The sequence below is a fragment of the Manis javanica genome, chromosome 2 (assembly GCF_040802235.1).
Source record: "Manis javanica isolate MJ-LG chromosome 2, MJ_LKY, whole genome shotgun sequence".
NCBI lineage: Eukaryota > Metazoa > Chordata > Mammalia > Pholidota > Manidae > Manis > Manis javanica.
The window spans coordinates 116,100,685-116,127,554 of NC_133157.1; the positions used below are offsets into that span (position 1 = coordinate 116,100,685).

At 38.5% G+C, this 26,870-nt stretch overlaps 2 protein-coding genes across 15 annotated transcripts in view; one reads left to right on the forward strand and one right to left on the reverse strand.

Annotated features, from left to right (window-relative positions):
• Positions 1–26,870, forward strand: part of LOC140845608 (interleukin-2 receptor subunit alpha-like) — a 495,306-nt gene that overhangs the window by 182,950 nt on the left and 285,486 nt on the right. The gene's annotated exons all lie outside the window — the stretch shown is intronic.
• LOC140847818 (protein TASOR-like) lies at positions 1,670–17,147 on the reverse strand. Of its 14 annotated transcripts, XR_012128021.1 has the most exons (9): positions 14,642–17,136; positions 10,254–10,344; positions 8,186–8,323; positions 7,916–8,040; positions 7,639–7,735; positions 6,986–7,019; positions 6,314–6,425; positions 5,604–5,707; positions 1,670–4,174 (listed from the first exon to the last, which is right to left on the reverse strand). XR_012128021.1 is itself a non-coding variant. In XM_073229180.1 (7 exons), exons 2-6 carry the CDS (start codon positions 10,362–10,364, stop codon positions 5,639–5,641), a joined length of 555 nt encoding a protein of 184 aa, XP_073085281.1. In that variant the 5' UTR covers positions 10,365–15,639; positions 16,525–17,139; the 3' UTR covers positions 1,670–4,174; positions 5,604–5,638. The 14 variants fall into 14 exon arrangements, 2 of the variants coding, with proteins under 2 accessions (XP_073085281.1, XP_073085282.1); XR_012128013.1 differs by having other exon boundaries at positions 10,254–17,138; XR_012128012.1 differs by lacking the exons at positions 6,314–6,425; positions 7,639–7,735 and adding an exon at positions 4,578–4,721 and having other exon boundaries at positions 10,254–17,147.

Below are 26,870 nucleotides of genomic sequence, written 5' to 3' on the forward strand. Positions count from 1 at the left end.
ATTAAGAATTGTAAAAGGTATATTAATTTTACCTACATTCCCATAGGTAATCTGCCACATTCTAAAACTCAAAATAAAGTAAATTATCAGATGAGGACTTCAGAAAAATCAGTCAACCTGACAAAGGTAAGAAAATGTATTTTTCATAGCAGAGTGTTTAAGATTTGAACCTTTATAATTTTCTAGTTTTTTTCCCTTTGATCTTTTATGCTTAAACACATATTTGTTATGTTCACATACTGCTATTCACTAAAATAATCATGTATATCTAATATATCTGACTCTTCTTTTATATCTAGTTTCCATATTACACTAAGTCCAACTAAAAATATATTAGCTAAGACCAGAGATACTCTCATTCTACACAAGACCAATTAAAATTCCAATTAGATTGACAAAACAGTTACCTTAAAGTGAAAATACCAATGATATTTTGCTACTTTATGTATTTGAATGCATAGACTATGATTACCTGGAGAAAAATTCCCCTCGCTCCCCATAGTACCAGGTACCAAATCATCACTGCTTTTTCTGGTCTTAGGGTGAAACTGGAGAAGCCACACATCATGCCAGAGAAACAACCAACATGAAAACATCATATTTTAGAGTAAGATACCAAATTATGATATGTTGTGCTTAGGGGTGTTTTTTATTCTAAATGGGAGTTATAGATCACAGCTAGTAACAAATATCAGAGTGCTGTTAGCAAAAGAGAATGTTTATGGATTTTCATTGACTATTTATTAGGTACAGGGTATAGTTGAGTGCACTAAAACCTATGATTGCTTTACTTTTGTATCTGTAAAGGTATTATATTCCTGGTCAGTCTGAGTGGAGGTCTACACCTTGATTAAAATTTGTTCATAGAACCAAATGCATTTCCATGAGAATAAAATCTAAAAGGATTTTTAACCCAATACTTTAATAGCTCTCAATGCTCCTTCTTGCTGCTCAGTGACCTCAGGATGGGCAAACAGGAATATCTCCCTGCACATAGATGAGCTGAAAACCTCAAACAAAAAGCAGGCCACAGAGAAAGGACACCAGGGAAGCACAGTAACATGCCCAGGAAGCAAGTCACTGGCTCCTCAGCTTAGGTGCAAGGTGACCCTTCTTCCTTGGACAATATGGGAAAAAGGAAAGGAAAGAAGCTCGTTGCTCTCTCTTGCCTGGATTCCTCCAGATAAACCCACCCTTGGTTCTGGGGCATTTATCTCTTCTGATAAAATCATATTAACCAGCCAATGAAAATGAAGAAAATACCACCTAAAACTTGGAAATTATTAATATTATCAGGTAAAATGGGGGAAGGGGAAGAAATTGGGTTAAGTTTACAGTAGTGTCAGTGAATAAATTCAGTCCCCTAAAAGAATCATGAAATAATTTTTTAAAAGCTGGGTAGTTTTATTAATATTTTTCAAGTCCTAAGCTCATAGCAGACAGTGTGTGCTTATTCACCTTTACATAGCACCAGGTACATTTATATGCTTAATTTCATATGCTTAATATCTTGAGTTTGCTGCTGGCACATTTTCTTCACATTAGGACCACAGCACAGCTGAATTACTGTGAACATTTACAGCCAGATTATTTTCTTTTTATAAGTGAGTTAGCCAAGATGATTATCATACTGTTGTTGACATCAAACACTGTGAGTATGTTTAAACCATTAGTTCATAAAATCATTTTATTCCTCACGCTGAAGTGAAAAGTGATCGAAGATAATTCCATATAGTATGTAATGTATTTCGAAAGTTATTTTTCATTCTGCAGAGAAGAAAAACGTAGTGTTACACTATGCCTTGGTCCCTAAGAAAAAGCAATGCCTAAATTGCAGTAAGCTCTCGCTCAGAAGGCCAACAGACATCTATTTATCACCTTTGCATCTCCAGTGCCTGACAAATGTTTGCATGTCCAAAGGAATGATGACTCAGATCAGTGTAATGAGAGGGGCTCCCAAGAGGCAGACCCAGCTGTCTGAAGAGGATCACATCTGAGTCTCATGCCCAGGAGGAAGCGATGCAAATCCAATGCTTTATCAGTTGTCCAGTTCCAGTGTTTGGTCTGCACTGGCTTTGTAACCATAGGCTTTTGTATTTCCAACACTGAAAGAGATCCAGACGTCAACAGCTGTCTGTGTTCCTGCAGTCATTACCTTGCCAGTAGTCATCCTGGACTTTGACATACTCATTTGCTGAATTCCACTTGCAGTTGAGCCATAATTACCCTAAGATGATATATACTTAGTTGTCCAGCAATTGGCTGCTGTCTTTGTAAGGTATTGCTGCAGAATTGGTTTTTTAAATTCCAAAATAAATAAGTAAATTATCAAACTAGAGCAGATTTACAGTACTTAAATGGATTTGCTTATTTTTATAACTAATGTCCTATATATTAAACTGAATTAATTTCTTGGTCCTTATTTTAAACTAGGTTAATCACATTAAAGAAAGAGATGGACAAGGAAATTAGTAGTATAAGCAGGAAACCAGATTGTGTGTTTAAATATTGTAAAACAGCAAGTTTCCCTGAGAGAATATTATTATTTACAAACTATAGCAAAAGTAATTTTATCTGTTAAAGTTCCCTTAAGAATTTACAAACTACCCGTAACTAAGTTCCTAGTTATTGTCTCTATAGTTTAATGAGCAAATCTGTATTTTTAAAATTTACTATAAATAAAATAATCATTAATATAGATTTCTCTCCATTTACAGTGAATTAGTGTGAGCCTGTATAACATTCAGTTTTCAGGGCTTTTTTCTCAAAATAGAAAGACCTGCAAGCTTGTAGGCTTTTGTATGCTACACTGGGAAATTTATTTTTGTTGCATTTATAGTATTCACTAATGGATTTGTTATCTAAAATGGTGGTGGGACAGCCTCATTTTGTCCATTGCATCAAACCAAATAATGAACGTCAGGCAAGAAAATACGACAAAGACAAAGTTGTGCAGCAGCTTCGCTACATGGGGATTCTGGGGACGGCAAGAATTCAAAGGTTGGGATACTCACACCAGATACTTTTTGCTAACTTTATCAAGCAGTATGTGAATTTCTTTTTAAGTTTCCAAGCACAATTTATATAAAAATTCTTCAGAAGAATTGTAGAAAACAAAATATAAAATAGAATTACTTCAGTGTTCTAATAGGGAGGCATTTTATTCATGCACATGCTCATGTATTGAAGGAGACAGTGAGGGCTGGAAGTTTCTGTGGTCATGTTCCAGGCGATCCTAAGTAGTACGTCACAGGCAGCATGACCTACAGGTCTGAGCTTCTGTGCTAGGAGTTGGAGGGTTGGTCCTGGTCCTCGCTGTGCCACTAGCTCTGTGTCCATGGTCCCCAGACAGCGAGGGGAGATCGTGCTCCAAAGGACATTTTTTAAGGTCTGGAGACACTTTGGGTTGTATCAGCTGGTAGGGTGGCTGCTGGCATCTAGTCAAGGCCAGGGGTCCTGCTACATGAAGCACAGGACAAATCCCCCAACAAACAATTATCCAGCCACAGATGTCAGCAGTGGCCAGGTCGAGACACACTGGCCTATATGCAACCTCAGTTTCTCATCTGATAAATCTACCATGACCATCTGATAGAATTGTTATAAGCACCAAATGAGATGTTGTCACTAAAGGTGATCTGGAAGACATAAGGAACCAATTAGGTATAAGGAGTCCTTCTTAGTAGTTGGGATTAATTTAAAATGGAGTGTGCTATATATTAAATATATTTTATTAAGTAATATATTTGTGGTGATAAAGAGGTTCAATATTTTACATATTTACTATTTTCAATGTACATGTTTCTGATATTTATCAATTCTGTTATTTCTATCAGCCTTTAAACTTAAATTTCCATTTTCAGAGGTGAACTCCATTATAATTTTCAGGTGAAACCTAACATTTGAAGCACTCTCTGTATATAACACTCTCTGGCCTGTTTTAGAGTGTATAAACTAGGGTTAAGAACAATATTAGGTCTTGTGATTGCACAAGAAACTGTGATTTCTAACACCCTCCCCCAGGAAAAAAACAAAACATTATCTTAAGTCAGGCATTCTTTTAGTTGGTGTAAACAAGACCCTCATGAAATGAAATGAGAATTCTAATTCTTTTTTGAAAATTGACATATTTTCAGCAATTCATGGTAGTTTTTCAATTTTTTTCTTTAGAGACCTAGGAAAGAAAAGAAAGGTATTCATTTGGAGTACCTTGAAATGAAGAAAACCCAACCCACATTTTCATGACAGAGAGCAAAATTACATAAATATGGGGACTTTCACATTGGCAAATCCTTTATAGTAGTTTAAGACAAACAACATCAAGTTTTAGAGTACAGTAGATTATTTTGTGTTTTTTTTTGGATTGACAAGTTTTATTCTGCAAAGTAAAATATTGCAGATAACATTAATTCTTGAGGTTCAAGACAATTTTAAAAAATAAAACAAAAAAAGAAAGAAAAAGAATTAACAATCCAGTTAAGATTAAATTATTAGAGCCATAGATGTGGAAAGTTAATAAGCAGTAGAAAGGTCTTCTTCTCTGCTGGGGAGCACTACTGCAGACTGGTGGGACTGACCGTGTACGCAGATCTGGAAGGTGGGATCTGACTGCTGGAGCTAACAAGCGCAGTCCATTTCCTTTCAGTTACTGGGTGAGGGATATGCAGGTGACATAAACTGTTACAATGAAACTGACAGATGGTTTGGAGGAGGGGTTCTATCTAGATACAAAAAGGAAACAGGAAACATGTAGTTCTGACGGGCAGCCTTGGGACAGAACGATCATGCAGAAGGGGTGAACTGAAAAAGTCCTAAGCAAATAGTGTTTGGACTGGCCTTATCACCTAGAATTGAAAAGTAAGCCTTTAAATCCCTTTACTGTTCAAACTAGTTTGGGTTTTCTGTTAAACGCAACTCAAAGTATGACACCATCTCTAAGACAGCTTACCCTCACAGATTATATACACGTTACATTTTAATTTATCAGTCTCTTCTCTCTACTATGGGGGCAGTCTGTCATGCCTTGGTCACTGCTCCACACTTACACCATTTCCTTTGGGACACTTATTAAGTAATCACTCACTAGAAAGTCAGCATCTGCTCCTGTCCTCACACTGAGGAGCCCTGGTTAACATAACGGGGAGAAATCTTTGGACTGTTACATATTTCTCAGTAGAGATTTACTTTTTAGATTGTGGCAACAGTAGAAGCACCAACTTTTTGATTTCCTTATAAACCTATGGATTGACAGAGGTCACTTTTAAAGAAGTATTTCACAAGTGGTCCTTTAATTAACACAGAAACACTAGTGATCTACTAAATTCTTCTATCATAAAAGAAAAACAGCAACAACAGATTTGAGAAAACTACACTCTTATTCTTAAAATCAGGAGTATAAAGTGACTAGTGAGACAAAAACTCAGATACAAAAGGGATGAAAATGTTAGCTAATAAAATATTAGGCCAAAAATATGTCAATAAATATTAAATGATGAAACTCCTTTCAACAAGCTAAAGTAATTCAATCCAGGCACAGCCAACTAATAATTAGATACCAATTTCAGGAAAAACTAATAATTGTATTTTAAATTGATGATCCTTACCAATTGCATATTTTGAATGTATTCTGTTAGTTTATCTATTTTATCCCCTTGTTTGTTTGATAGTTCCACCTCATACATGTTGAAGTATAAATCTTGGGAACAGACTGGAGAAAAGCAGAAAAACAGAACATTTCTTACTTTAAATCCGAATTTTTTATAGCCATTTTACCCATTTTATGTTAAAAAGATGAAAGAAAAAATTGGACTACTATTCAGAAGACAGTTATCATTCATTGTTCTTGGCTCTAAAATTTAATAAAGTTACTGCATAGAGCATTTAAAAACAATGCTTTCATTTATACTGACACTACAATAGGATTCACAAGGCAAATACATACTATATAAATAATATAAACATCAGTGTCCCATGAATTAGTCATTTAAATGACAAAAAAATTTCTTTCTCATGTTTTCTGGTTTCTTCTTCCTTCCACCATGAAAACTGTTCTCCTTGAAAGGCAAGGTTATGAGTTTCCAACTATTTGTAAGCATATGCTGCTAGTCCTGTCCTCTTAGATGAATCTACCTTTCAGTTTCTAGTTAGCCTCTGAAGAACTGAATCACCTAACAGCTCTGCAACTTTCCAAAATGCCCTTTTAAGAATCACTTAAGGCAAAGCAGAAGAGTATGTGTGTGTATATGTGTGCATGTATGCAAGAGAGAGTGGAAAATAATTGGAACCAAACCCAGGACATGCAGTGTATCATTACATTTAACAGATCTTTCTCCTCCAAGTAATTCTGTTTTCTAAAGGCAGCTTCTGGTAATCTTTTTCTCAAAGACGACACTTTCATTATATACTTAAAATCTAGTTCATATGGTCTAAAAAACAAAACAATACCATGCATTGTAATAAACACTGAATCATCGATAGCTTCATAATTGTTGGCTTTCTAATATAAATACAAACAAAAGTATCATAACCACAAGTCCTTAAATTAATACTCCATATCAAATAATGTTCATATATAAAAATATTAACAGATTTTTAAATATATCGCCCCATAGACCATGGTGTGCAAATACGGTCACATTTTCTGAATGTATTTTTGGTGTAAGCAAAATATCCAGATGTATGGAAGAACTACGCACACTGGAATGAAAATTTTTGAAAATTAAGCTATATAAGAGTTGGAAACTTCTGACGATACTGGGTTGCAGTGCCAGAGAAGGAACTGCATCCAGACTTTTGCATCATTTCTCCTGACTACTTTTTCGCTCTTCAAAACTTATTTTGAAATACTTGTAGACTTTATAGATGCCCTTTCTTCCCTTAAACACTTCTGTGTGTATCCTTAAAATAGGGCATTTTCCTTATACAACCACAAAACAATTAGCAATTAAGTTAACAAAGATAAAGTACAATTGTTTACTGTACAGACCTTATTCCATTTTGTCAACTGTCTCATGAAGGTCCTTTATGAAAAAAGAAAACAATTTTTGGGGAGAGGGTCCAGGATTCAATCCAGGATGACACAGTGTGTTTAGTTATGTCTCTTGAATCTCCTCTAATCTGGTATAGTCTCTGAAGTCTTTATCTTTAATGACCTTGACATTTTTGAAGAACATGGACCATTTACTTTCCAGAATATCCCTCAATTTAGGTATGTCTAATGTTTCCTCCTAATTAGTTTGGCAGGAATGCCACTGATATGTCATTCTCTGTGCTTCGTGATAGAGCACATGATATTTTTTCCATTCCTGGCCATGCTAACTTAGTCACTTATTTAAGATGGTAGCTATAGTTTTTTTTTTTCATTGTAAAGTCTGTACTTTCCCCTTTGTGATTACTAAGTCATGAGTAAATATTGTGAGATGTATATAAAACTTATTTCAAGACCAAGATCTGAATTTAGACCTGAGTTTAGGCCACCTGTGTCACAGCCCTGTGCTCGACACATCTACCCCAAAGTATTTTAATCCAAAACCAAGTACAAGTGCTCTGCCTCACACCAGAGCTGATTAAGCAAGACCCCAAAATGAGAATTAGAAACAATTATAGAAGCATTACTAGAGAACACAAATCAACACTTACACTTATGCTGGAACCACTGAACCGTAAGAGGACCAAAGAGTTATGTCACACAGCAGACAGCCGTGAATAATTAACTTCCCTTTCCATGCAGAGAGAACTTTAAGAAATGAGGGAAGAAAAAACTGATTATTTTATTTATGAACAAAATATTGGCTTAAAAAATAATTAATTTTTTACCATTTTCACTGAGTTCAAATCGAGAGACAAAAATAAAAAGTATTTTTATAAGAGCAAAGGAAACAAATTCACTGAAACAAAGACACACATAATTACTTACACACTTTTCTGAGCTGCCACAGCCATCCTTTTCGGTTCTCTGTACTGAAAAGCTACAACTGCGTATGGACAGAGTTGCCCGGGTTGCTCAGTAACAGTGCTGCCTGAGAGTTCATAGAGATAATACTGGAAGAGGAAAGTAAGAGTTATAAAGGTAGTGCTATGGAATTCCACACACACCAAGTTTATCTCAATCCCACCCAGTTCTGAAATTTAACATATTAGATTCAGAAATGCACATCAGGAATGATTTATTCCCAGGTGACTATACCTGACTCCATTCAAATGCACGAAAATGACTCGTCTTATGAGAGACTTCATTAGTATTTGCAGCCACGTGGCAATCACAGCCAGAAGATGGGCTAGTATAGTTAGCTGTATAATTCTCAGACACAAACTTGACTTTTCCCTAGAATGAAAATATTGAGACTAATCAGATGCCTTCAAAAAGCAGTAATCTCACTTGACGATTCACTTAAAAACAGCTTAGTAAGGATGGGGATGTGATTCAATGAACAGTTAACTACAATTCTTAGAAAACTATCTTAGGACCAACAACACTTTTATTTTCCATGAATCCCTTAAAATTGTATTTCAAAATCTAGTGTGGGCATCTTTCTGGGGCAAAAGCCCACAACTTTTATCACAACATCAAAGGGGTACATGGGCGTCCCCCCTCCTCCTTCTTTTGCCCCCTCCCATCCCAGTTCACAAAGTCTCAAATCAAATCACCTTTCATCTAAACAAAAGAAAATTAAGATTTGAAAAGAACCATTCCTTTAAAAGAAAATGTATATAGCCAATCAAATTGGCTATTCAATGACTATAACATAAAGAATGACAGATCAAATTTAAAGTTTCAAAAGGTGAGTATCCAAACTGAAGTATTAAGCTATCAATTATAAGTGACAGACCAAGATACTTCTACTATGCCATGTCCCAGTAAGTCAGCAAGGAATAAGTAACACAGTAAAGAGCCACAGGCCACTGGCCCTGATTACGGAACAGTCAATAGTATTTCCAATTACAAATTTCTCTTCATCAAGGGTTATATGTCTCCAAAGAAAAGAAAAAGGTGGCCAAGTTTTCATACAATGAAAGTCATACAATGATTTAAAAGCTGTTTTGAATAATATAATGACATACAAAACATGTACCAAAATAAGGTGTGGGATTAGAGGCAACTTTCATTTTTATCTTACAAGAATTTATTTATTTATTTCCCGTTAGGGTCCTGCTTCTTCATTTATAGGACCACCAAAGGAAACTCTAAGAAGCCGAAGACTACAAATAGTACTTCTCGGTGAGCAACCACAACCTGTACCTTCTCCACAAATATTCTTATGACACAGGATATGCTGGCTCTTCACAGTAAAGTAAGGAGGGCTGGAAGCACATGGGCAGCCATGAAAACAGCCACATCCACCAAACAGGGTGGGATCCAGGGGCAGGAGACCACAGTGAAGTACAATGTGACATGAATAAAAACCAAGCGTTTGGTATCTGAGCTAACAGGTGCTCTGTAGTAGAGCCACACCACACCTGTCATGGGGTAGCAGAGGAACACTAAGGCAAGAAAAGCCCTGACTGTGCAACAGGGCAATGCTACTTTCCCTTCAGATCCTGGGGACAAATTTTGGAATATAAAGACTTCACAGTCTTAAAAAAAGAACACTGGTATTGTTGGGTTTATAGCCAAAGAACTTCAGATAGCATAAAAGCTAAAACAGAAGCAAAAACAAGACTACAGAATAGGTCCTTAAAAAGTCCACAAACCGTTAAAATCAGTTTTCCTACTATTTGAGTGAAAATTCTAATTGCATGATTCTCTTATCTGGGACTATTTAAGAGTATTTAAGACTTCCTAAGGTCACCAGTTACAGGAGCCACACTACAACTATGAACAAGGTTTGGATATTTAGGGATAAAAAAGAAAGGTTTTCTTATTTTGACAGTTTAAAACAGTGAATGTTGCTTCCTCAATTCATTTATCATAACTGTAATCTCATTGTTTTATAAGCGGCTACTTGTTTCCTGTTATCTAATGTTTAAAAAGTGGCACTGTGGGACAGGAGAGAGGGGAAGACTTTTCACTGATAATATTACCTTTGCATTATTTTCAAGTTTTTAAAAAAACATACTCATAGGTAAGCTATTAAATGAACAAAAAAGCTCTGTCTTAAAAGGAAAGCAAAATTTGCAATTACTTTTCCTCAATTTTGACAGCTGTTTCTAATGAGGACTATGTTTAGTAATGGATCTGCAGAAAACTTTATCACAGATTGATAACCCATAGTTTTTAAAAAGGAAAATTACATAGAAGCATATTTGGACTTTACCGTAATTAGATTAAAAATCACAACATAACCGGGCTTCCAGGATGCTATGGTCTTGCCTGAAGATAGTCCGAGTATTTGGAAATGTACACACCTGCAAAACACAAACTGCATGTCACTGTTACATATACAAGGACCCTACCTGGAGTGATCTGAACTGAATGAGACAAAAGTCAATATGAAGCTTTGGGAACTGCTTATCTTTTAATATTATTGGAGATATTCTAAAAGGATGGAAAGAGCTAAGACACAGAATACAGCTGCTTGACAACTGAATGTCTAGTTGGACACAATAACTAAAAAGGGATAAAAGTATCACATTCTTGGAAAACTCTAAGTTAGTCTGTTTTGTCTCCAGGCAATCATTCCATGAAAAAGACTGTGGTACAGGTCTTGATTCTCAAGTTATTTTTTGCAGAAAATCTAAGTATTCTGACTTAATAATATGTGAGGTTTGCTAGATGGCAAGTCTGTGCTAGGCAGCAGTGATGCAAAGGGAAGTAAAACAAGGCTAGTTGCTTTCATCCTGACATTTTTGGCGAGGCTGGATTAGGAAACTAGGAGACATGATTGCCCCCTTTCAACCACTAATTAGTAACATGCTGTCTGGCAAAGGGAATCAACTGCTTCATCTATAGGATGAGGAGTTTGCTGCAGATAATTTCTAAGGGTCCCAAATGCTCTGAAACACTAGAAGATTAACGCCAGTTAACAGTCCAAACTAAGAAGTCTGGTGAGTGTAGAGGAGCAGCATATATTATTTAAGTCAAACAATATTTACATGTTGTCTGCATGTGTTCGTAGTTTACTCATTTTATATGGGAACTTTTCAATACATAGAAAAGTGGAGAGAATAATGTGATAATGTGATTTTCATGTACCCATTGTCCAGCTCTAATGATTATCAATTCATGACTGATCTTTTTAATTTAGGTATCATACTATATTTTCCTAACAGATGATTTTGAAACAAATATATTGTTCATAAATATTTCGCTATGTAGCTCTAAAAAAAATTTTTTTTGCCATAACTGTAATACTATTACCTCTACACAAACATGTGTATGCTTGCATTTAAAAGACATTATTTGGCTAAAACAGGCAAAGTCAAGGAAGAGCTATCTTTCTTGAATAAATTTTCTTGAAAATGTATAGTTGTTCCTTTACCATAACTTCAAACTAATACTTGAGTAGTAATACTTTTTCATTTTGAAAGGCTTTAGCTAAGCAGGGTCTCTCTGTCTCTTTATAAAAAACGTATATGAAAAACTTTTGTCATACTGACTCTGCTTATTTAAAACCGACCTGAATAGTTCTGTAAAAAACAACAACAACCTAATTCTTACAAGTAAAGAGATGTAATGATCATGAGGATGACAGTTACCCAGCATGCCAAGAGCTATTCTACTTGCCAGGTTGATATGAACATTAAACACCCAGCACAGCATTGACACCAAGCAATCAGAAGGCTGATGGCATAAAACCATGTGGCATGGAATCAGTGCATGTCCTCCAAACACCTACCTTTCAAAGCTAGGCTCAGTATTCCCAAATTATCTTCAACAGTAATCCTGGGTTTACATCACTTATGAAATATGCTTGCTCAATTTTCTATCGTGCGTTTTCTCCCTCCCGACTTCAAGAAGAAAAAATGACTTTCTACATTACATACTTCACCATCTTCCCTGAACAGGACTGAGAGTATTTTCCATGTGAATGTCCTGCTCCCCACAGGAAAACAGATGTTTGCTCTCCTTCTAGTGAAACACAAAAGCTACTCTGAGCTACAGTTATGGAGCACATTCAGAGCCATTTCAGGTTTTAAGTTGTGCATGTTTTATATTGGAGGAAGGACATTTGGATAGCTATGGCTGTTAATTTTCCAGAACACCCTGTCTGGCTTCAAGCAGAGGAGTATTTTGCAAGAGCTTGGGTAGGCATGAAACTGGGTTGGTCAGGAAGATCCCAGAAGGGGACTTTGTTAAGACAGTATAGGTTGATGGTACCATGGGACAAGCACATTCCTAAGTTGTAGGCACACCTGAAAGAATCAGGTGTACACACGTGGGACAGGGACGCATGTGTTTGTATCCAAGGAATGCACTCAGCGAATGCTCAGGATCAGACCACACTAAGTACACAGGTGAGCACTCAGGTGTGGGGTGACAGGTAAGGCAGACAGGTGTGGGTTGATGTGTGCAGGACTGAGAGGTCAGGGAGGACTCAAACCCAGCATCAGTAAAAAGGTGGAAGATGTTCATCCCCTTTTATGTGGGTTACTGAGCTTAGTGTTTATCACAGTGAGAGGAAGAAAAAAGAGAGTTGCAGGTGGGCCCTGCCTCCAGGCTAAGGGGAATCAATGCCAGGATCCACTCACATGTTGTTTCATTCCCTCCCAGTTGCTTACAAAGTATCTGAACCATACCCTTCCTTTTTCAAATTACCTACAAAATGAGGGGAGGAAAGTATTCACGTCAACAAAGTCCTCCTGGTTTCACAAACTGTCCCTCAGACGATTAATCTGGTATTCAAAATCTTACAACGGATGATTCATTCATTACTTTAATAAGAAGAAATTATAAGAATAAACAATAAAATCCCAGAACTGTCATGTGAATTCATGCTCACTAGACTATTATGCAGCACAATAATTTGACAAAATAGAGGAATCCTTCAGATGATTTATTATTAGTAGGGGAAGTTAGAAAGTAAGTGTCAGTGTTAACATATTTCAAATTTTTCATAAGAGAAAAGTAATCCATTTGGAATGGGAAAAATGGGTTTATTTGCTGACTTCAAAACTTCCTGCCAGTATTACAATAAACTCGTAGGAGCCAAAAACGACAATAGTGGTATGAATCCTAATTGATGCTTTCTCTGAAATCATTAAATTTGGAAAAGCAGTAAAATGGTGAAAAATAAAGCCTTGAAAGGATACATGACATTGACAAGTCAGAAAAAGCCACGGAGCCCAAAGACCTTAGTTTCTCAGCCTGTACACACCAGTGACACACAGCAGGCCAAGGACCTGCCAGCATGAATCACACACCTACAGTGGAAATAACTCAAAACAACAGCACATTCTCATGACCTCTGTGTAAACTCTCCATGTTCATCTGGTAAAAATCTTTCCCCCACCCTTTCATTCTTTCCTCCAGAGTCTGTTGATATTGAATTATTAAAAAGAGTCAACACCAAAATTGTGCTATAAATCTATGGATCTATGGTCACAAGTATATCTGCTACTAAGTAAATCTCAATGAATCGGAGCTTGCAAGAGTTTTATCCTTGGTGAAAATAAGACATTTGAGTCGAGGGCTATTACTAACATATATTTGGATTGATCTGTAAATTCAATCATCTTACATATTTACCCTCCCTGCCAAAAAATCGAACTGTTGGAATGGACAGAACAAGGATCACACAGATACATCTAGTGTACGCGCACACATACACACACACGGACGCACACACACGAGAAAATAAGGTTGTGTCCCTGTGCATGTGGGGTATTTTTCCAAAGGTCAAAAATCAAGATTAAAAAGAGACAGAAAGAAAGAAAACACCCCAGCTCCAAGAGCTCAGTGTGACTTGGGTTACCAGCCCAGGAGGGTTGAGCAGCTTAGGGAAGCAATGCAGCGCAAAACAAGGACGCGAAGTACACATCCCAACTGGGTGCAATTAACATCTTTTTGTGAGTGTGTCATTTCTGAGTTCCTTTTGTGTCTTTGGAAGAACAACAAACTGCTGATTTTTTGGGTGGGTGGGGAATGGATAGGAGAGGGGTGGGGTGGCTGAGGCTGCACATCCAGGCTGGAATCCTGCCTTTGATGCCCTGAATAACAATATTTCCTAATGCTTACTATTTCCCTAAGGCTTAAATTTCTAAGCCTCTGCTTTTATCCCTAAATGGTTTCTCTTCTCCACATATATAAATCTCTTCTCCACATCTATAAACTTCAAATATACATATTTTAAAAATCTATCCACAAGAAAAAATTATGTGAGGTGATGGATGTGTCAGCTGAACTTTTATAATATATACGTGTATTACATCATTATGCTTCACACCTTAAAGTCAAAAAGTTATATGTCAATTACATCTCTTGAAGGCTGGAAAAATTCTAGGGACTCTGACATACATGTTTAACAGGACACAGATCTATGGCCAAGCTGGCAGAATATACTTAACTCAGTTTAGATACAGGCTTTATTGTCCTTTGGATTAGCACTTTCAGCCATGATTTGGGGCCTAGGTCAGGGAAGACCTCTCACATTACCTGCCTACAAACAGGCCACTCGACACCCACATGCATTTCCACCATTCTTACCCCTCTGATGCATTCTCCTTCCGCATGCCCCAACTGGGCTGGTGCTCATTATTCACTTACTAGTCCAGTTTAGAAACCTTAGTATAGTCCTGGACTCCATTTTTCCATCCAATCAGTCAAAAAATCCTGTTGGTTTTCCTTCAGAAAGCTCTCCCCTCCTTCATCTTCACTGTCACGCCAGCATGGAGACCCTCAAAAGCTCACCCAGTCTCCAACCTCCAGCCTCCTGCACCCACATCAAGCCTCGTCATCATCACTGAAAATCTGAAATACAAATCCAAATGTGTTGCCCTCCTGCTGAAAAACTTTCCAAGGTGGGTCACAATGACATGGAGAGAATTTGCCCCTCAGCATGTTTTTTGGTCCTTCATAATTTGCCCCTGCTTTTCAGTGTTCCACTCTTGCCATTCAGGGCCATTGACATTGCCTGGACAGGCTTTTAAAAATTCTCTGCATCTTTGTATAGGTTACTCCCTTTAAGGAACATCCTCCTCCGTCTGCTTATCTTTCTGAAAATCTATTTGTCATTCAAAATCTAGCTTTCCTGTCAACACATCAAGGGCACCTTCCTATGTGCTGGAGAGATTTGCTGTCCACTGCAGTGGGTGACCAGATTGGTAAACCTTGCTCCCAACAACCAGCTGGATAAGGTATTAAACCTCTTCGGTTTGTTTCCTTGTCTTTAAAGTGGGGAAACTAAAACATAATTCATAGGGTTGTGTTAAACAAAATAGCGTGTGGTTGTTGGCATCAGCACTTGCCATACTGAATCATGCTCTTGCTTACCGTGCGCCAGAACCTCTTTCCAGGCTGGGAGCTGTTACTAAGTAAGGACCAGACCACACTCACTTTGTGTTCAAAATGCTTCGTTGAAAGCCTACATTAAGTAACCTCCCAGACTAACAGGCGGAAGTGAGCTAGGGTGCAGATCTCAGGCGGCAGGGAAAGCTCTCCATCGTTCTGTCTCCTATGCCCTCGACAGGGGTCCTGCTGCACTGCACGCAGTGCCATTCTGGGCTGGACAGTCCCGGAGGTCATCACATCCACGTTTCTTTTGACTATCAAGGCAATTAAACAGGAAGTCTTTTCGTACGCTGTTGTCACAGCTATACGTGTATGGAACTTTACTCATGATAGCAATAATTCAATTTTTTCAGTACTTTCCAAGTGAATAAACACTGATAGTTGTACAGATAAATTTGGTTGGTAAACCCAAAGATTTCACAGAGGCTCACATCTTTTTAGGCCTGAATCAGTTTTAAAACCCAACATTTTTGTTGCATTGAAAAAATCTAATCCCTACCATGCAACTTGAGTGATATTACCAATGGCTTTCCTTCATACCTAATTCAATCTGGAGTCAGTTAATATTTTAAGTAGTACTATATTTAATAACTATAAACAAGTTATGTCATCTATCTTAATTATTCCTTCATTCACATCAATATCTAATTAATTTTAAACCCCAAACATAGATTTATATCTTACTTTAAAACAAAAATGTAACAGCTTAAGCACACAGTAACATATCAAGTTATCTGTATGACTTTAGTTATAACAATATATTTATATGTGTTTTGCTATTTACATAGACTTAAATGCCTCTGTCTTGCATTGGTATCAAAACAGATAATACATTATATGTATATGTAGGTATTTGTGAATGTCACATTTTGGTTTTTCCTGAATTTGGTTTTTCATGAAACTGTAAAAACAAAAATGAATACATACATGAACATGTTCAAGTTCTCCTCTCCTAACATACATGGTATACTTTCTTGCTCTGAACTGAATTTTGAGCATAATATTATAGATTAAGTGTTTTTTTGATACAGTTAAACTAAAAGATTTATTCATAAAATATACACTTTTCATATTGAATAAAGCAGGTAATAAACTTATGAGAACTTTTCACAAAACAGAATGCTAATGAAAAGACTTACTTTCCATATAGGTTTAAAAACAGTAGTCCTAGCAACTTCCGCATAAAATCAAAAGGTTAAGATTTTTTGCCTTGTGATTATCAATTCTTGGTTTTAAAGAGACGATTTATTCAGTGGCAGTTAACATCAACATAGTGAAGAACTTCGTGCTATTTACGTTTTTATAAGGAATTTACTTGTCAAAACTCTGCTTTCTTTTAGCACCAGGTTGATATGTTATGAATGGTGGGTGGTCTCATTGGGACAGTGGCAGAGCTCATCTTTTCAGTGGTGCTCTTAGTTATGCACAATCGTTACCTGAATTGAGCTATGGAAACCAAAACACAATGAAAATGTTAGAGCACTAAGGATTAAAAGAAAGGACAGAATATCTGTGGGCAAAATTTAAAAAATGAAACAACAAAGGATATATAAAAATAACTTTCTGATCTTTAAAAAGAATCAGTCAATTAAGTTCAGACAGGTTAGAACTGGTTCCCAAATTCCATCAGGACAGAGACTACCTGTCTGTCTACCCAAGAAACCCCCCCCTTCTTATTTCTATGCATGGCTGTGGGTTGAGAGAAAGAGGAAGAGAGAGGAATCTCTCCACTCTCTCTACTTTCCTGATAATAATAAAGATATCTATTAATACACTGTTAGCTGTTCTCACTCTGTGCCAAGCACTGTCCTTGAGACTTAAAACAGACTTGTTTAAGCACTAAGGAAAATAGCCAAGAGCTTAAGCTGTAAAGGCCATAGATACTGTCCTGTGGTTGGTCATTTTAATAGCAGAAGGAAACGTGTGTATTCATTGGTTGATGACGGTTGTAATAGGCAACTGTGCCAGCACCAAAGCCATGAAGCATAAGGAGAGAGAGAGAGCCGGGAAAAGCTGGTGTATTAAGATTCATGAAAGAAACAAAACCAACAGGATATATATGTACATTCATGTGTAAATTAATTTGTGTATATATATATATGTGTGTGTGTGTGTGTATGTATACAGATTATATGTATCTCTATATATGTATATATAGAGAGAGACACACAGATACATATATTTATTTATTTATTATAAGAATTGGCATACAATATTATGGAGCCAAGAGGTCCCATGACCTATTTGCAAGCTGGAGAACCAATAAATGTGAAAGTGTAATTCAGTCCAGTTCAAATTTCACACCTGGCATCCACAGCAGACATTGTTGAGCAGTCACCGCTCTCATTTTACTTAGTCAATGTGACTGAGTGGCAAGGAAAAGAGTGATCCCAGGGGTGAAGTACTTGCTGTGTGGGAATGTGGAGAGTGTCACCCACAGCCTAGTGGAACAGCATGTGAAAGGGATAAATACAATTCATAAAATTATCTGTTTCTCACCTGGTGAGATAAGCAGAACTGGTGGGTCAGGTCCAGAAATGTAAGGATCTGGTCCACGTAGAGGTCAAGACAGTGCTCTAGGTTGTTGCTACAAACCCATTAGAATAGGCACAAAAAATGAAATCTATTTGCCACCAGAATTTTATTCAGCCTCTTCAAATGACAATCAGGAAACTGTGGGACAAGAAAATGAAATAATGTGTTGAAGTTCACACAAATAGTCAACCAGGAGTAAACCCCAACTTTCTCTTTACTCAGTTGGAAACTGAAGACCCATCTCTGTTTGGGGCTATTTTACTGAAAAATTGATTCCTGGAGTGGTTGGGCAAAGTAGAGAAAGGAAAAATTTTAGTTATTAAGGTTTAAGCCAGTGGATCTTGAGCGAGGGTTTTGTTAATATACTGGCTTGCTTGGGCTGCTGTAACAAAGTACGAAGACTGGGTGGCTTAATCACAGAAACTTACTGTCTCACACTTTTGGAGGTTAGAAGGCTGAGGGGTTTAGTTTCTTCTGAGGGCAGTAAGAGAGAATCTGTTCCATGCCTCTCCCCTGGTTTCTGGCAGCTAGCTGGCAATTTTTTGTTTGTTTGTTTCTTGGAGTGTAAACATGTCACCCTGGCCTCTGCCTTCACATTCTCTGGGCATTCTTCCTGTGTGCATGTGTGTGTCTTTCTATCCAAATTGGTCCTTTTTTGTGTGGACAAAGTTATAGTGGACTGGGACTCACTCTAATGACTTCATTTTACTTGGTCATCCGCAAGAACCCTGTTTCCAAATAGGCACATTCTGAAGTACTAGGGGCTGGGACTTCAACATACGAATCTGGGAGATACAATTTAACCCATAATGGTGAGGTTCAGTTTCTCCCAAATGTCAGGTCTCTGGCTATGGGAGTCTGAATCCAGTCTAACAGCTTTCTTAAAAGAAATATGTCTAACATTAGGGTTGATTCTTCAAGAAGTTGTCAATAACAGAACATGCAGATGATTTCAGAAACCATTGTTAATTCTGTTTATTGTACAATGAAGATGTTCAAGGTGCATACAACTGTGCTTACGAAGGAGAGAGAATGGCCAGGGGAAGGTAAAACCATGCAGCAGAGAATGATTCCTCAGAGACTTTGGAGTGAGGTTATGCTATGCTGCTGCTAGTTAGAGAAATGGCTAAGGACGACCACAGCTGGACAGCTGGCAGATACCCTTGGATGAGGCTCATCTATACATAAAGATTAAGGAGATGCTAGGAAACCACCATGTTCTCTGGGACTGGACAGAGCCAGAGGCATGTGAGAAGGGTAAAACTCTGTTGCCTGAGAGCCTTGCTCCCCAAGAAAATTACTCTTAAAGGGAGATCTAAAATACAGTGATTCACATTTAGGTATGAATGACTGATAAGAGTTTACAGGGGGCTGTGTCTTGAATGATTTGTGATTGTCAAGGCCTTAAATTAGAGGAGTAAAGCTCTAAGGCTAGAATTGGGATAACCCAATTCTAAATGGCACCTCTTTTATTAGCTAATCAGCCCCAAATTAAAATGCCACAGTGTTCATATATGTTCTACAATTGTCAGTGATCTAAGAATTTGATGACTACATTAGCAATTTTTTTAATTCCAGGAAGATGCAAAATAGGTTATGAACATATGAGCCTAAACTTGCTTGCCATGCTTGCCTCACCTACATTTGTGCTGGCAATCTCATCTGATTATCCAGAGTTTGTCAGAACAGGACGTGTTATCCAGTCCATATCATAGCCCCCTCTCTTTTCATCTGACTTCCATGTATAAAGCCCAATTCTGTTTGTTTCCTGGCAATCAGAAAGGAGCTTCTCTTTCTGCCATGGATTTCCTGATAGTGCCAAATTGTGCAGAATCACTGAGAGAAGGGCTTCCCCTATTTCTTTTCAGAATGGTATTCACCAGCCTTCCCTGTCCCTTGTCTCTGCTCAATCCCCTTGGTCTTTTGTCTAACTCAGTCGAAGGGAAAGGGTGTAGATGTCTTGGTACAGGTTAAGTGTAGGTATAAATGTAGATATCGATATCAGTGCAGGCACAGGTGCAGGCAGGATGTAGGTGCAGGTGTAGTATGGAGGAAGCCTTGGCAGAATCTGGCAGGTGAGGACGGCCTGGACTAAACGTCTCACGGATCCTGACTTAACTCACTGCCGTCTCTCAGCAGCTCTGGAGCATGGTTTGGTCGGCCACTGAAGGTGGCTGTCAGCTGCTATGGGGTCTCCCTGGCAGACAGCCAACTCCGTCACCCCTCAGAGAGCTCATGATACCCTTAAGAAGGCAGGCAGGATTCCTCCCAGGAAGTTAACACAAAATCAGAGAATCCCTGATCTTGCTTTCTCTCCTGCTCAGACAATTGACCTAACAACTTTATAGGACATATTAGCATGTAGTGGATACAGGCAATAGGACCCCCAGATAATAAATAATTCAGTGAGAAATACATTCCAGAGAAGTTGATGTGATCAGAGAGCTCTTTGATATGTACGTCTTCAAACACTCATTATGTTATATTATTATTGCAAAAGCTAATTTATTCTGATTAAAAAATATTCTCCATGAAAAGAATGGCTGGGGGAACTTAAAGTTCTGGGGAGAACAACCCCAGAGTTACATTTAAATAGCTCCTCTAGAGTAAATGCCTTTCTGAATTAATTGTCAGCTCACTGAGTTTCTTTGCTGTTATGTACTTTGAGGCCTCACTCTTGCAGAGAATGGCAGGGTAGAGATTCAAGACCAGGTTCTCAGCAGACACCCCCAAGGCATGATATTCCTGTCTGGTTGGATGAATTCTTTCAGGAGTGTGATGAACTGATCGATAGCTTGCTTGACTATCTGACTGCCTGCCTGCCCACACTCTTTCTTTCCTTGACCTTACAATTATGTTTATTTGATGTGCATAAAAACTCAAAACACCTCAAAAACAAAAAAACAAACCCCCAGAGTTACAATTTCAAAGAGTACCAAAAAAAAGAAAATCCTAAAAACTCAAGCTTCCTTCCACCCTTGACACAGTTTCTAGTTCTGTTCCCTATAGGCAACTAGCATTTGGCAGTTTCTCATGTGTCTTTCCAAAGGTATACTAAGTAAATGTTAATATATGTATGTTTCTCTCTGTTTCTCTCCCTCTCTCTGTCACTTACATGATCATACTATACATGTGGTGTTATGCCTTGCTTTTTTCACTAACAATTTCTCTTGGTCATTGTTCTGTCATCTATCCATCTCTCTCTCTCTACCTATCATCAATCTTCTATCTATCTCCAGCCAAAGTATTTATAATGGCTGCATAGTATTCCATTTCATGAATACCTTCATTTATCTAGTCAGTTTCCTGTTGATATTTGGGTTGTTTTATCTGTGGCTGAAGTGATTGCTAAGGTGGATGTGGGGAGCATGTGCAGAGACTGGGCTTTGTTTTGAGGGTAGTTACCTCCTGGATTGTTGGGACAATTGAGGGGCATTTGTGGAGGCTGGGTGGGAAAAGGTAAAGAGTTCCATGTGAGAACAGATGCCCAGTGAGTGACTGGGTGAAGTCTTGCTCTGTGGGATGTCATTCATTTTTTCCTCCACCTTCCCGGGAAGTCCTCAATAAAATCGGCATCACTGGCAAATGATTTTGACCTTCATTCACCCATTCATGACATACATGGCATTCCTTCTGTGTGTTAGTCACTGACCAAGGTGCCGTCTCCCCAGCACAGCATGTACAAAACACCCCCCCACCCTGCTATTGTGGTGTGTGCATGATACATGTTTTGTCTTCCCTTCAGTAAAGTAAAATTCAAAGCAAATAAATATATAACTCTTCCTTTCAGGAAAGTAAAATTAAAAGCAAATAAATATGTAACTTTTCCAAAGACAAAAACAGGCAGGCCTGGAGAGGTACAGCGGGTGTTGGAATTATCTTCCTTGGCAGTGGTGCTGAGTGTTCCCGTCGGCAAGGTGAGTTCACGGTGGGCTCTGAGGCTGCTGGGCAGTATCACCACATCTGGTGTCCTGGGTCACCTGTTGGCCTTCCCTCCCCTCCCCTCCACATGCCCACACAGGCCTGCTGCCAGCTGGGCATCACCAGCAGATGCTGCCTCTAGCCAGGAGTGGAGCACCATCTCATTTCAAGGTACAGTGTATGATGGAATTTGTGTCAGAGGCAGAGAGGAAAGGGGGAGTAGCCTAGGGAAAAATGGGGATATTGTACCCTCAGATTAATTCAACATCATTGCATTACCAAATGGCTTCTCATTGTTCACGTTTAGCAGGGGGCAGGGAAAATTATTCATTATTCAATATGAACTGAAATGAAAATGCCACACTTTTTAAAACATGCAAGGTTACCTACTATGGTAACTGCTTGTGGAGTTTTAATGTGTCTGCAGCACAGCTAATGAACTTGCTCTGAGCTTCGTTGGAGTTCCTATTTGAGATGATTGTCTTGGTAACTGAATGCACCACAGAGAGTGAGAACATCAGAAATGCTGAGGCTGCTGTTACCAGTCTGAGCCTTTTATCAGGGCTTTCTCAGCCACCACTATGAAGGCTGTTCTGTGTCCCTGTCTAGTCCTTTTCAGATGTGTAGGGTGGTCAGGGTTTTCTAGAAGTTCCATGGCCCATAATGTTATATGTGCTGTGGTTTAGAATCCAGACTGTGAAGTCAGACCAGTCTGGGTTCACATTTGCCAGAAGCCATTCACTGTGTGACTTCAGGCATTTAACATCACTGTTTCCTCATCAACATGTTAGAATAATTTTAGTACCTACCTCAGAGAGGTGCCGTATAAACCACAGCAGACGTGTTTGTAAAGCCCCTGGTCCACGTAGGCGCTCAGTAAACAGAGCTGTTCTCTTCTCATTCTCCTTCTCCTCCTTTGTCACCACCACCACCACCACCATCATGACTGGCATCATTTGTTCCCCTTTCTGCCTGTGTGTGTAATTGGTGTGTTGGGATCTGAGGTATTGTGTCCAAACCAGGCAAACACTAAAGGGAGGTGTTGGCACAATGGGTACCATCTTCTAAGGCCCCAAGGAAACAAGCAAGTGGGTGACTAAGCTCTGGTTGGTCCAGGCTTCATGGCAGCCATGTGATTTGGGCCAATCCTTTCATCTCTCTGGGCCCCACCCTCCTGTTTGGTAGGACAAAGAAATCAAACATAATGATCCCAGGAGCTGTCTGCTCCAAGGGGAGTGGCACCTAACAGACCACACCTAGCTAACCTAGGGTGTGTTTGGCAGCAAATAGCAAAGTAAACAACGGACAGTGGCTTAAACAAATGACACAGGCTTAAAAAAATTCCAAATAAATTTTTAGCAAACCAAATCCAACAATGTGTAAAAATGGTTATATAGTACCACCAAGCTGGAGTAATTTACTCTTTGCATCCTCTGAATACAGCTCATTCAATAACCCACTTAACATGTATATAGTTTCTTCTTTGACAACATTGGATCTTTCTTGAGAATGCTGGTGGTATATATTTTTGTACCTCTCAGAGTTTCTAGTTTAGTATTTTGCAAAATAAGCATCCATTAATTTAGCTGAAAAAATTAGAATGAATGCAAAATCCTGGTAATCATCATGGTGCCCAGCATGTTACTGCCAGGTATGTCTCAGGTCTATCAACAATTTGTAAATTGGTAGATTGTTGAGACTTCTTTTTTTAGTCTAATGGTTTGCATATGTAATTCCTCGTGAACTCTTAACATATCACAAGAATATTATAAAACAGCAATTGACCTTGTGAACAAAAGAGAAGTCACAAACATTATTTATTACTTTGCCAGTCTTAATAAAGACTTAGTGTGCTAATAGTTTCTCACGGAGACAGCTGTTATCAGTTAAGTAAAAACATCATTAAGTTGCAATCACAAGTATCAATAGAAGCAGAAGCAACTCATTTTCTGATTGCTGCCAGGCATTAACTGGTTTAGGGGTATCCATTCCAACAGCTTTCTGTTGTATTGTGTTATTTTATGACTGTCTATTCAACGCATCCACATCTACACACATTTATTGAATATTATAGCTGGAAGCACTTTAAGAGCATCTCACCCAACATTTTTCAAACTGTGGCCCAAAGATCTCTTAGGGGTTTCTGGAAACCTCTTAAGGGAGTTTCTGGGTGTTGTAACACAGGGCTGGTGTACAGTTCTTTGGGTGAAGTGGGACACTTTGACATGGCTATCTTGATACGAGATTCATCTTGGCTCAATCCGTTCGATGCAGACCTTGTGTCATGGCATGGCTGCGCAAAATGATCCTGTAAAGTCATCACATCACTGTTCCTCATCATCAGTAATGTGTGCAATAGCTATTCTTGATCCTTACTCTACCCTAATCCCTACTCCTGTTCTGGGGATTTTCATTTTCTGTTTTATTCACTTATCAATTGTCTGAATTCTTATGCTGCATATTTATTACTTATATTCAGAAAAAATATTAAAGATATTTCTTAGAAGTCTGATTAAACTGGGATAGGTTCTTAGGAGCATTGTGCGTATCTCCCCAAGCCAGCAATATATAGAAAGAGTGAAAGTATATATTACCAAAAGGTCTGAGAGAACTGTTAGAAATATAATTGGCAATTTCCTTTGCAGGCTGGAGCTGAGAATAAATGGCTAAATATCTCTACACAAAGGGTCTTTAACTCTGATAGGTGAATTAAAGAATTTGAGACATGGACCAGTCAATGAGTAAATTCTTAGAGAACTCCTGAGCCTCACTCTGTCTCGGAGCACATCCACCCTTCACCACACCTGCAGCCTCACCCCATCCCTACTGCTCCATCTAAGAATGGTGTTGGCAGCGTGAATGTGTCGTATGGGCTTATTGGTTTTTCACATTACTTTGTGTATTAGTTTCCTGTGACTGTTGTAACCAATTACTACATACTTGGAGGCTTAAAACAACAGAAAGGTATTCTTTCACAGTTCTGGTTCCCATTAATCCCACATCAAGGTATCAGCAGGACTGTGATTCCTCTGAAGGCTTAGGGGGGTGGATTTCCCCTTGTCCCTCCCAGCTTCTGGGGGCTCCAGTGTTCCCTGGCATGTGACCACTGAATGCCAGTCTCTGCCCCTGTGTTCATATGGCCTTTTCCTGTGTGTCTGTGTCTTCTCTTCTGTATCTTATAAGGACACCTCTCATTGGAGGTAGGGTCCACCTAGACAATACAGAATGATCTCCTCATCTCAAAGTCCTTAACTAACTGCAGAATCCCCCTTTTTAAATAAGGTAGCATTCCATCTTTTACCCTGTAAGGTAATATTCACAAGCTCAGGGGATTAGGCTGTAGATATGCCTTTTTGATGCTCCCATTCAACCTCCTGCATTGATAATTAAAAAACAAAATGGGTAGTTGTTTTAAAAGCTTAAAAGTTGAAATTTCAGTTTATTGTATTTTCTTCTGAGTCAAAATATTCCTTGGTCAAACATCTGCCAATATCAGAACGTCACTCATCTGACTCTGGAGCCCATCTCTCTATCAGCTGGAGCCACTTACCTATTTCGGGCCTCTCTCCAGCAGCTTAGACTAGAATAAAACTTATACAACTACATGTAAGATTGGTAACTCCTACTTCTTGCCTAATAACTTCATTTTTTTCTATGAGGAAATGAAGGCCCAGAGTTTGGAAAGAACACCGTTTTTGAGTGCTAAAGGCTGCAAACTTTGTTCCATTGTCACCAATCACCAGTTCTGGGACTGCGGTTACATCACCTAATTTCATTGCTCTTTAATCTCTTCATTGATAAAGAGATGCTAATAATGGTTCTGCCTCTCATTAGAATTGTTATGAGTAAAAAAATGCTTTAAAAGTAGGTATAACATTCTATTTATGATATTATGAGGATTTCTCAACATAAATTTGAAATCACCCCAGAAATGTGTTTATGCCTTGACATTAAAGGTGAGCAGGGAAGACAGGTAATTATGAACTCCTGAGCTAGAAGAGACTTACTCTTTCATTATAACCTGCAGCTACCTGGGGAGCTATTGAGAACACAAACACAAATTATAATAATTTAAAGGTTCAGAAAGGGAAGTAAGGAAGAAGCTATGAATATTAGGGCCCATTTAGAGCAGAGGTGGCAGATTCACAAGCCTAAAGAGGCCAGGCAGGTAATAGAAACAAATAAAGCAGGTTAAGCATAAGAAAAATGGAGACAGACATGTAATGGAAAATGGTAATGGATATAATGGTTGGGGAACAATGAGTAGTGAGGACTGTAGAGAACTGGGAACTGGGGAGCAGTACTTGGTTCCAACTCAGGGAAACTGTTCATCTTTAGTTGTCTGCTGGTTGTTGCCACTGAGCAAGCTAGATCTTCCAAGGAGGAAATGTGTATTTTTACATGAGCTATTCTTGTATCAATAGGTGGGTAAACCAGCCTATGTTGTAATAATAAACAGCTCTCAAATCCCAGTGGCTTAAACAATGGTTTATTTCTGCCTCATGTGACCTCTGGGAGTCTGACAACTCTTTAGTGCAACTTCCCGCTGTGCATCAACCCAGCATCCATGCTCTGGCATCTCAACACCAGGCCTCCATGTTCTCAGTGACCAAGTGTTATGGGCTGAATTGCATCCCCCAAATATATATATATATGTTGGAGGCTTAAACCCTAGTAGCAGAAAATGTGACCTTATTTAGAGATTCAGTATTTATGAGCTAATCATGTTTAAAAGAGGTCATCAAGTAGACCCTAAAGAACTACCAGAAGCAAGGAGAGAGCCCTGGATGGATCCTTCCCTAGTGCCAGAGGGGGAATGACCCAGCCAACACTTTGGTCTCAAGGTGAGACAATGATTTCTGTTGTTGGAGTCACTCAGTTTGGGGTACTTTGTTACAGCAGCTCTAGGAAATGAATACCCCGAGAAACAAGACTAGGGAACACGCATAGGGGCTTTTCCCTGCCTCAGCCTCAAAGACACATGTCATTTCTGCTCACAGTGCATTGGCCATATGCCCTCATATGGCCC

Bases quoted from the DNA above. Each gene is read 5' to 3' on its own strand.
- LOC140847818 (XM_073229180.1), bottom strand. From the start codon at position 10,364: ATGCAGTTTGTGTTTTGCAGGTGTGTACATTTCCAAATACTCGGACTA. The intron at 8,324-10,253 runs GTAAAGTCCAAA...TTTTCATTCTAG, and splicing joins TGATTTTTAATCTAATTACG to GGAAAAGTCAAGTTTGTGTC. The intron at 5,708-6,313 runs GTAATGATACAC...GCTTTTCTCCAG, and splicing joins AGGAGAAAGATCTGTTAAAT to TCTGTTCCCAAGATTTATAC.